At 42.6% G+C, this 12,059-nt stretch overlaps 1 protein-coding gene across 1 annotated transcript in view; it reads left to right on the top strand.

The window, feature by feature from the left end:
* LOC102446421 (sodium channel protein type 3 subunit alpha) overlaps positions 1-12,059 on the top strand; it is a 137,906-nt gene that overhangs the window by 108,989 nt on the left and 16,858 nt on the right. The window contains exon 22 of the mRNA XM_089779740.1: positions 11,764-11,886. Within this exon, the coding sequence (XP_089635866.1) occupies positions 11,764-11,886 (123 nt within the window). The remainder of the gene's footprint in view (positions 1-11,763; positions 11,887-12,059) is intronic.

Here is a 12,059-nt window from a genome sequence, read left to right as displayed (position 1 = left end):
TCCAGCTTCAAAGAAAAGTTACAATGGCAGACTTTACAGAGATACACTGTGCTAGGCCTAACCCTAATCTGTTAGCCTACACCAAAGGTCTCTGTAAAGACAAAGGAAATGTGTTCCGTGCAAGGCCAAATGTTTGCTTTAAAGTGGGCACTTTTACAGCAAGTGCACAGATTTCTCAGAGGAGCATCAGGATGCATTCGGTCTGGAGGCAGGCATGGCATGGCAAGGGGCTAGCCAGGGCACGAACCTGTAGGCAGGGGGTGGTGTAGCAGAAGGCTGCTTCTCATTGTGTCTGGCACATACCGGGGTCCAGCACATGTGGCCTCCCAGGGACATGGCTTCTTTTCCTGACCACGCGGGGGAGGGTGAACAGGGGTAACTTGTGTCCAGCACAGGTGGCCTCCTGGGAGAATTGCTATTAAGTTCCCCTCCCCTTCAGTCTTCTCCAAATCACACAGAGTGATAGGGAGCATATGTTTACTGAATGTGGCCATAAACCTGGGCCTTATGCTGCAATGCTTTGTGGTTCAATGATTCCAGACCACTTACTGGTGGCTTGGTGTGGGAAGATGTTATACCGTAGAGGACGGAATAAAGATGACCACCCCAAAACCTTGTGAGAAGGATCAAATAGTTCCCGTTCCACTTGCAGACATGTTAACAAGCTGTTCCAGGACCCCCACACTGTGTAGGCAAAGAGTACACCACCCATCACACACCCCTGCCTTAAACCACTTTTAGTTAGAAAAAGTTTGCAAACTCACCTGAAGTGCCCTCCACAGAGTTGGTGCTGGATTGGAAGACATCCAGGGAGGAGGGGACTGTTCTAGTTTTATGACCAGCTCTTGGTTCTTGAGGATCATCGGCTGGCTAGTCTACACCTCCTTCTCCACCTCCTCCCCCTCTGCCACTACTGTGTCTTCCAGGCTAATGCCAGGCGTATCTTGGCTGGACTCCATGACTATGTTGAGGAAGCTGGCCTCCCCTCCCCCCAAACATCGCATCCAGCTGCTCATAGAAGCGGCAAGTGTGAGGTGCTGCACTAGGCCATCCGCTCTTCTACTTTGCCTTATGGCAGGACTGCCTCAGTTCACTGATTTTCACTCTAGACTGCTGGGTGTTCCTGGAATAGCCTTTAGCCTCCCAGGTAGCTTGTGATCCTGCCATAAATCTCAGCATTCCTTTTTCTGGTTCAGAGGTCAGTGAGGATGGCTTAATCTCCCCATACCTCTATGAGGTCCAAGATCTCCTGGACACTCCATGCTGGTGCTCTTCTGTGCCTGGGAAGTGGAAGTCTTCAAAGTCTTCACAGTGTTAGTTGGATTATTTGAAATCATTTCCAAGTGTGCTGTGGTGTGCTGCTCACTCAGAATGTACTCACAATGCTGACCAAATGGGAAAGGCCATTCTCCTTTTCCCATGGCTTTTTGAGGTCACCAGGTAGAGCAGTAGAAGTGTAAGTTCTGGCCAGAGTGGTCAGGGCGAGGAACTGTGGGAGGCCTCCTGAAGGCCAATAGTCTCAACAAGGCCCATACCTTTTCAATGGCCCATAGTGAGCTAAGAGATGTGTGAGTCTGGGGAACAGTAACATGATTTTGTTAGTTTTAAAATTTGTGTTCTTCTAATTTGTTGCTAGAGTAGATATATATCTAAAAATCACTGAGTCCACCTTCCTGCATCCCTGCATCTCAACTCATAAAAGTTGAAACTGCAGTAGAGATAATCTTGGAACAATTAAACTAAGCTTAACAAATGCTCCTTAAGAAAGGCAGGTAATATTGCTGGCTTATATGTTATTAACAGATCTGGATGGACATTACTAAAATGACTGATTCTTATTTATTCAAATATTTAAATGAATCATTTTGATGGCACACACAACTCTTAGCTTTCCATGAAAATTAATTTCCTAGCAGGAATGTTCCCCAAAAGTATTATTTATTATTATTTATATCTATATCTATATATACAGTGCTTTTTTAGTGCTTTTTTGTGACAGTATTGCCTAGTACTCAGTACTGGCACCACCAGATGCAGTACCAGCACCTGCAGGCAGAGCTCAATAACTTTTTCCCTGGCACTTTTTTTTTTTTTTTTTTTTTTTTTTTACAAAAAAAGCACTGTATGTATATCATATAAATAGTTAGCTATCCATATAAATATCACTGGAGATATTTAAGAGCAGGTTAGCCAGACATCAGGGATGACCTAGATCAAGGGTTGGCAAAAGGCCTCTGCAGGCCAGATTCAGCCTGCCAAGAGGGTTGATCTGGCCCGCAGAGACCCTGCCGCTCCCCCGCCCCTAGGCCAACTGGGGTCTGAGGGTGGGGGAGCATGTAAAACTTGCTCCCGCCCTTCAAGGAGCACACTGTACTTCAAAGTGTTATGCACTTCTCACAGGGTGGGAGAAAACATCACACACTCCCCCACCCCCAAGCCCTGATTGGCCTTGGGGGCAGAAGGTGCGCACAAAGTTTCCTCTGCCCTCCCCCCGACTCCCTGCGAGGAGCACACGGCACTTCAAAGTGCGATACACTTGCATACCGATTGGCCTGGGTGCGGGAAGAGGACGTGAAGCCTCCTCCCGCCCTGCGAGGAGCGCATAGCACTTTGAAGTGTCGTGTACTCCTCGCAGAGTTGGGGTAAGGCGGGAGGAGGCTTCAGGCGTTCCCCCCGCCCACAGGCCCATCAGGGTCTGGGGGCGGGTGAGTTATGCGAAACTTCCTTTGCCCTGCCCCGGCCCTGAGAGGAGCACACAGCACTTCAGAGTGCTACACGCTCTTTGCAGGGCAGAAGGATGCTTTGAGAGCTCCCCCGCCCCCAGACCCTGATTGGTCTGGGGGTGTGGAGAGTGCCCAAAGCCTCCTCCTGCTCTACCCCGCCTTGCAAGGAGAACATAGCAGGGCGCAGTGGGTGCCTACTGAGAAGGGGGGGCGTAAATGGGCTCCCCCCCAGGCCAATCATTGTCTGTGGGTAGGGTAGCCCAGAAGCATCCTGGCCCACCCCTTCCAGTTTAGGCTCTGTCCCTTCTGGGCGGCCCAGTGGCACTTCAAAAAATGTTTACATTGCCCACCCCGATCTAGCTGGTGCTTGTTCCTGCCATGAGGGCAGGGGACTGGACTTTGTGATTTCTTGAGGTCCCTTCCAGTTATAGTGTTTGATGATTCTATGATTTGTATCACAATAGCGTATTGTGCTGTATGTATGTATGTATGTTCTGTACAGGGTAGTAGACAAGCCCTACTCTAAAAGAGCTTGTAGTCTAAATAGAGAGGGCAGAAAAAGGCCCAGAAGAGGAAGTATTATCTCTATTTATAGTTGGAAAATAGTTGTAGAGAAAGATTAAGTGACTTTCCCACACAGGAAATCTATGTTAGAGTTCATTCTAAGACACCTATTACAAAACACATTCTGACAGAGAATTTTTTATTAATGATTATGACTATTTACACAGGAAATCTATTTCTAATAGATTTGTACCACCAGTCAGGGAACAGAAATAGACATTGTGAATTATGTATCTAATTAAATTAAATTCTGAATACTTGCAGAAGTAATTATTTACAAAAAGTACTCAGTGAATTATTTAGAAAAACAAATTTGTGAAAATCACCATCTATTTGTGGGCAATTTCCAAACAAAAAGATGTGAAGTTTACCTACTAATGAATGTTATGAATTATTCTCATAGCTCTGGGTTAGATTTTCAAATGCACTCACTCACTTTAGTAGTAACAGAGTAGGGGTAATGTTGAGTATTTTTGAAAATCTCACCCTGGAGCTTTAGCTTCATTACAATTCTTTGTATTTTTGCACTTACCTTTTTTTCCCCAATTTTACTCATCATACCTACATACCCCTCTCCCTCCCATCTCCCTTTGATCTTTAAACACAATATGGCTGTTGCAAAAACCACATAAATGAAAGTAAATAGCATCAGCTAATTTTTATGGTGCCTGACTTTGGATATATAATTCCCAGAGCATACCCCTCAACTTGTAACACCACTTTTGTGCTGAATATAGGTAGCTTTAGGACTCTCTGATACTGTTCTCAATTTTCCATTGTGGTCCTAGAAAACACTTTTTCTTTGGCCTGAGCTGGAACACTACACTCCTCTTTCTTCCCACTCACCTTTCTTCTTCGCTTCTACTTTCTTCCAGCTCTTCTCTTTCAGAAATTTTCCCTTTTACCACCTGTCGCTTATAGCCAACATTCCTGCCCCTTACTGCAGTACTTCCCTCTAATAGTTTTGAGCTGTGGAAATGGTTGAACATACCCCCTCTGGATCTTTGGTCCCTCTTCCACCTTCCCTCTTATGGTTATTGTGTGAGAGATCTAGGTTTCCTCTCAGAATTAATCTGCAATGGTGACTTTGAGGCATAAGGAGGTCTGGACTAGACCTACCTGGGGGCAACCAATTTCTCCCAGAAGCTTTAAAAACTTTTTTGTAATATTAAATTTGTGTTGGGGAGGACTCTCTGTTCCTACATACCAGTCACATATCCCGAACTTTCACTTTTCCACCAATGTTTTTAGGAAGAGTTTAAAGCTGATTGAAGTATACCATATACATTTCATCATTAAATAATACTGTTTCTGATTGCCAAAATATTAAAAGATAAGTTATTTTCTGACCAAAGCAGTAAGAGTTGGTTCCAGAAATTCAAACTTAAGGATAATGAAGCAGCATGGAATAATAGATTACAATAAGAATTCACACTACATCTACTAGGATATGTCTACACTAGCCCCCTAGTTTGAATTAGGGAGGTTAATGTAGGCATTCGAAGTTGCAAATCAAGCCCGGGATTTAAATATATATTTGTCAGCGTTTGTCTGTCTATCCATCAGTCTATTTGTTCATGATACAACTTCCTTAAAGCAACATAAGGATTTGATTGTATCAGGAAAACAGGATGTGCCTGGAATGGGACTGATACTCATAAAACCAAACAGAAAAGAAACAGAATCACCAAAATTAAGTTCAGGCCTCAAAATTGACATGACAGAGTGAATGTTGAAAGAGGGCTCAAGGCCTAACGTAGTGAATACAAGCAGAGAGAGGGTAAGTTTGGAAGATAGGATACACAAAGAACAAGTTAAAAATCACTTAGGAAAGTTAGATATCAGCAAGTCACCAGGTCCTGATTAAATGCATCCCAGGATACTCAAGGAGCTGATAGAGGAGGTATCTGAGCCTTTAGCTATGATCTTTGAAAAATCATGGAAGACAGGGCAGATTCCAGAAGACTGGAAAAGGGCAAATATTGTGCCCATCTATAAAAAGGGGAATAAGAACAACCCAGGAAACTACGGACTGGTCAGTTTAACTTCTGTCCCAGGGAAGATAATGGAGCAGGTAATTAAGGAAATCATATGCAAACACTTGGAAGGTAATAAAGTGATAGGGAATAGCCAGCATGGGTTTGTGAAGAACAAGTCATGCCAAACTAATCTGATAGCTTTCTTTGATAGGATAACGAGCCTTGTGGATAAGGGAGACGCTGTGGATGTCATATACCTAGACTTTAGTAAGGCATTTGATACGGTCTCGCATGATATTCTTATTGATAAACTAGGCAAATATAACTTAGGTAGGGCCACGACAAGGTGGGTGCAGAATTCGCTGGATAACCGTAGTCAAAGAGTTGTTGTTAACGGTGCTAAATCCTGCTGGAAAGGGATAACAAGTGGAGTTCCGCAAGGGTCTGTTTTGGGACCCGTACTGTTCAATATCTTCATCAATGATGTAGATATTGGGATAGAGAGTACGCTTATTAAGTTTGCAGATGATACCAAGCTGGGTGGGGTTGCAACTTCTTTGGAGGATAGGGACATAATTCAAAATGACCTTAGCAAGTTAGAGAAATGGTCAGAGGTAAACAGGATGAAGTTTAATAAAGAGAAATGCAAAGTGCTCCACTTAGGAAGGAACAATCAGTTCCATACATACAAGATGGGAAGCGACTGTCTACGAAGGAGCACGGCGGAAAGGGATCTTGGGGTCATAGTGGACCACAAGTTGAATATGAGTCAACAGTGTGATGCTGTTGCAAAAAAAGCAAATATGATTCTAGGTTGTATCAACAGGTGTGTTGTAAGCAAAACTCGTGAAGTCATTCTGCCGCTCTACTCTGCACTAGTTAGGCCTCAGCTGGAGTACTGTGTCCAGTTCTGGGCGCTACATTTCAAGAAAGATGTGGAGAAATTGGAAAGGGTACAGAGAAGAGAGAAAGAATGATTAAAGGTCTAGAGAACATGACCTATGAAGCCAGGCTTCATGAACTGGGCTTGTTTAGTTTGGAAAAAAGAAGATTAAGGGGGGACATGATAGCGGTTTTCAAATATCTAAAAGGGTGTCACAAGGAGGAAGGAGAAAATTTGTTCCTCTTGGTTTCTGAGGACAGGACAAGGGGTAATGGGCTTAAAGTGCAGCAAGGGAGGTTTAGATTGGACATTAGGAAAAAATTCCTGTTAGGGTGGTCAAATATTGGAATATATTGCCAAGAGAGGTGGTGGAATCTCCCTCTCTGGAGATATTTAAGAACAGGTTAGATAGACATCTGTCAGGGATGGTGTAGACGGAGCTTGGTCCTGCCTTGAGGGTGGGGGGCTGGACTCGATGACCTCTTGAGGTCCCTTCCAGTTCTATGATTCTATGAATGCTCATGGAGGCCAGTTACTCAGGGCTGCCATCTCTGCCCACTAGCCCCAGCACAGAGCTGCCGCAGCAGGTCTTTGCTGAGCCAGCAGAGGGCTGTGACTCCCACAAACTGTGTTGGGGCTGTGGAAAGGGATTCCTCACTCCTTCCCCCCACTCCCGCATCATGCCCCTCTATGATGGGGGAGGGGCACCTTCCCACCCAACCCCAGTCACATCGGCAAAATGCTGGGGCCAGAAGAGAGGGCACCTCCCCCACAGTCATGGTATCCAATCCAGAGCTGATGCAGAACTGTCAGGGAACAGGTGATTTTTCCATGGCCCCCACCCTACCCAGTACCTGTCTCAGTTGGGAGGCATGCACCCCTGCCCTGTCTCTGCCCCCTGGAGCTGCAGCGGCCCTGGGAAAGTGCTGAGAGGGCTGTAGTTGTCCTCTCTCCCTGGGAAAGACTGCATACTGACTCCTCATCTCTAGTGCAACCCAACAGCAATGATTTAAATGAAGCATGCATACTTTCATTTTATTTTCCGAAAAAGAAAAACTGATTGTGCTAAGGACCCAAGCAACATCGGATAAATCTTCTGATATACTATAAAACTCATAACAATTAGAAGCATATTATGTCTTCTCCAAACTAGTTCAGTCGTATAAGTTGTAATTTACAGTAAATTAAATACTTTTATGGAGAAACTAATAAGGTATGAAAGTAAGAGTGGGTCAGCAAGGTTGAAGACTCTACAGGTAGCACAATGTATCTTACAGACAAAGCGGGTCGAGAAATTATCTTAACAGCTACAATCTCCATGTTGGAAACTGGCATAACTCCACTCAGTGGAGCTGCATCTATTTATACAAGCTGAAGATTTGACCCAAACAGTCCTGTTTAACTGAGAGAGAGGGCTGAGAGCATCCTAGAAGTGGGGCCAGTATGGGTGAAGAGTAGCTCTGCCAATAGTATAGAAATAGTTTCAAAAGTGATGTCTTGTCTTCCTTACTTGGGATATGATTAATATTGTTATAGTTTATAGTTGATTCTTGAATCCATACAAAGAGTGGAGTATTGTCTCTCATCTGGGCTTGGTTATTTTTTGTTGACAGGATTGAATCACGGTATAAAAATTTTGCTCAAAATACTATGCACTCCACATTTTGTTCCTCTAGGATAAATTATTAATGGCAGAATATTAAAAAGCACTTTTTTCATTATAGATTTAGAGAGCCAGTAGATTATTTTAAATCTGCCTTGTAAGTACAGAGATAATAATATTCTGTCTTATTGCTGAACAGCCATCAGTAAGATTTTTCTTTCTAATACACTTATAAGAAAGAAAGTAAATTCCTTTACAACCTTATCCATTATGTCAGTAATATAATCCTTTCCTTTGGTAAAAAATGCATTCTTCTTTAGACATAATCCAGTTGAAAGGTATGTTGAGTGAATTAATTACAAAATGATGTTAAATCACAGTACTCTATATAGGAAAGTAGAATTAATCAGCTGGGGTATGTCTACACTACCCTCCTAGTTCGAACTAGGAGGGTAATGTATGCATACCGCACTTGCTAATGAAGCCCGGGATTTGAATTTCCCGGGCTTCATTAGCATAAGCAGGGAGCCGCCATTTTTAAAACCCCGCTGCTTCGAACCCCGTGCAGCACGGCTACACGGGGCTCGAACTAGGTAGTTCGGACTAGGGTGCCTATTCCGAACTACCGGTACACCTCATTCCACGAGGAGTAACGGTAGTTCGGAGTAGGAACCTAGTCCGAACTACCTAGTTCGAGCCCCGTGTAGCCGCGCTGCACGGGGTTCGAAGCAGCGGGGATTTAAAAATGGCGGCTCCCCGCTTATGCTAATGAAGCCCGGGAAATTCAAATCCCGGGCTTCATTAGCAAGTGCGGTATGCATACGTTACCCCGCTAGTTCGAACTAGCGGGGTAGTGTAGACATACCCCTGTTTTATTACTATCGCTCGCAGACTGTTATTTCTAGATGCATGCTCTTTTAACTTCAATATCTGGGGTCCAAGAAATTTCTGTTTATTTACTATATATTTGAGAGAGTTTGTCTTCTGTGAGTCTGTGTGTCCATCTATCTGTTTGTTCAAGAAATCCTCCTAAACAGTAAGAGCTAGGACCATCAAATCCGGTATAGAGCTTCTTATTATTATAACAAAACAAGGTAAGGGTTTGGTTGTGCCAGGAAAATATGATGTGCCTGGAATGGGATTGCTTCTGATAAAACCATACAGAAAACATCCAGAATCACCAGGCAAGTGTGATAGGGGCAGGCTGGGTGCACAATCCCCGCTCCATTCAGGACTGTGCCATCCCTGAACCTCCCACCTCCCAGCCACTTTTTATGAAGTGTGTGGGGGGCTGAAGTTCTCCTCCCCCCACACACCATTTGTATGGGAACACTGTTGGCTATTCCCTTCCTCATAGAGCGAGGGGAAGTGCACAGTTTGCTGCATTCCTCATTCTGGAGAACATGGGGGCAGACAAACCTGGACCTGCCCTATCCTAGGGATATACACCCTTCCTCAGGCTGTGTCCCCAGGAGATGCAGTAACCATGGAAAGGTGTTTCTCATCTGGCCCCAAGAAGCTGAGGTGAGAGAGGGCTGGGGTCATCCTCTCTTCTCAGGGCAGCCTGCATACTGAACCCCACATCTCTAGTTCCACCCCAGAGTAATGATTCAAATGAAACACGTACATTTTCATTTTATTTTCCAAAAAATAAAAATTAATTGAGTTAAGCACCAAAGCAATGCTGGGTAAATCTTCTCCAGGTATCAGTGAAAGTCTTCGAGATTCTTTCCAAGTACTGGAATGAAATATGCATATATTCAGTTACACATGTCTTCTGTACTTCTAATAGTGGAATGGTGCCCCAAAAGGAACAGTTTAATCAAAAGATTAAAATTTTTTCCACTTAAAGACTGCTTACATTAGATTCATTTCCAACATAAAAGTTCCTCTCCAGAGATGGAGTAATTTACATCTCTGATATAGTACCAATACAATTTCATTGCCATTGTGTCTTTGTAAATATACAGTGATGGTCATTCAAAACCTGAAATCCGTCAATATCTGTTACACATCTGAGTTGTCATCATGCTGTCCTGTATGTAAGGAACCTCAGTTGCTTATTTATTGGGAAACAATGACTTTTAAATGGCAATCATTATATTCCAAATCCTGCTATTTTTGCTTACATAAAAATTCTATAATGTACAACAATGTATAATAGATGGGGCTACTATAAGGTGGGTGCATAACTGGCTGGATAACCATTATCAAAGAGTAGTTAATAATGATGGAAGGGCATAAGAAGTGAGATTCCGCAGGGGTCTGTTTTGGGACTGGTTCTGTTCAACATCTTCATCAACAATTTAGATGATGGCATAGAGAGTACGATTATTAAATTTGCAGATGATACCAAGCTGGGAGGGGTTGCAAGTATTTTGGAGATTAAGGTCAAAATTCAAAATGATCTGGACAAACTGGAGAAATGATCTGAGGTAAATAGGATAAAGTTTAATAAAGGCAAATGCATAGTACACCACTTAAGATGGAACAATCAGTTTCACACATACAAATTGGGAAGTAATTGTCTAGGAAGGGGTACTGCTGAAAGGGATTTAGGGCGACATAGTGGATCACAAGTTAAACAGTCAACAGTGTGACACTGTCCAAAAAAGCAAACATGATTCTGGCATGCGTTAACAGGAGTGTTGTGTGTAAAACACGAGAAGTCATTCTTCCGCTCTACTCTCTGCTGATTAGGCCTCAATTGGAGTATTGTGTCCAGTTCTGGGCATCACATTTCAAGAAAGATATGGAAAAATTGGAGGTCTGGAGAAGAGCAACAAAAATGATTAAAGGTCTAGAAAACATGTCCTATGAGGGAAGACTTGGGCTTGTTTAATTTAGAAAAAAGAAGACTGAGATTGGACATGATAGCACTTTTCTAGTATCTAAAAGGGTGTTACAAGGAGGAGGAAAAAAAATTGTTCTCCTTGGCCTTTGATGATAAGACAAGAAGCAACGGGCTTAAATTGCAGCAGGGAAAGTTTAGGTTGGACATTGGGAAAAACTTCCTAACTGTCAGGGTGGTTAAACACTGAAATAAATTGCCTAGGGAGGTTGTGGAATCTCTATCACTGGAGATATTCAGGAGCAGGTTAGATAGATATCTATCAGGAAAGATCTAGACAGTGGTTGATCCTGCTGTAATGGCAGGGGACTGGACTCGATTACCTCTCAAAGTCTCTTCCAATTCTAGTATTCTATGATTCTATGATAATGTGCCTTTAAATGTGAAGTGGTTAGACCTTTTCTCAGTAAGTCATTTTTGGACCTTAATGATTTTGTTAATCATTCTTCCCAAATCTCCCCTTTTGGAGAAGACAGTCAAGAAAGTAGGAATGTGGCATCTTCATCAACACTAATTTCACAGATATTAGTCACTATGTTCTCACAACTGGGTGTGAAATAGCAATCTAAGGTTCATGAAGTCTTCCTGACAATAGCTGTTCTATTAAATTACCACTGCTCAACCTTGGGCATATTACATAACCTCTCTGTGCCTTTATAAAATGAAAATAATAAATACTAATACTTAGCCACAACTATAAACCCTCCTCCACCTTACCCAAGGCCTGGCAATTCCATTGGCCCCCTGACTAAGAAAGATCCCTCAGATCTCGAAGACATCTAAGTGCTTTTGAAAAGTATATATTTTGAAAACAGTGAACCAAATAAGAATAGATAAAAATAAGACAAGCTAGCAAGCAATACAGATTAATTCATGTCCTTATTTTCTTAAAGTAGGCCTTCTTCAGGTCCATTATGGTTCCTTACCCCTCTAACAACATATGTGAAAATTTAAGGACTTTTTTAGGTCAACAAAGTCCTATAAGTGTCCTATAAGTCTTTCCCCTTCCTCATTATGTTTTAAATATTTCCTATGGTTAAAAAAGGGATACTGTAGAAAGAGGGTCCAACCAGCCTTTCAAAAACCACATAACACATATTATATCCTAATATTAACAGAATCAGGAAATGAATAAATATTGTTTTTCTGTTTTTCTGTAGGTGTCGTTGGTTAGTCTAATAGCCAATGCCTTGGGCTATTCTGAACTTGGTGCCATTAAATCGCTTAGGACACTAAGAGCTTTGAGACCTCTAAGAGCCTTGTCGCGATTTGAAGGGATGAGGGTGAGACAAATGAAAGAACTTAAAATAATTCATGCATAAACAGAAATGATATGTGCAAAATGAGGAATGATATGCTAAAATATTGCACCATTCTCTTTTCTACTGTATACCAGTATCTGCAGTAAGATGCTTTATTGCGTGACTAGAATGTATATCCAATTGCAAGCATTAGC

This window comes from Pelodiscus sinensis, chromosome 7 (assembly GCF_052426305.1).
Source record: "Pelodiscus sinensis isolate ZL-2025 chromosome 7, ASM5242630v1, whole genome shotgun sequence".
NCBI classification, from domain to species: domain Eukaryota; kingdom Metazoa; phylum Chordata; order Testudines; family Trionychidae; genus Pelodiscus; species Pelodiscus sinensis.
Note: the sequence above shows the minus strand (reverse complement) of the source record. Positions and strands in the feature narration are given on the sequence as shown.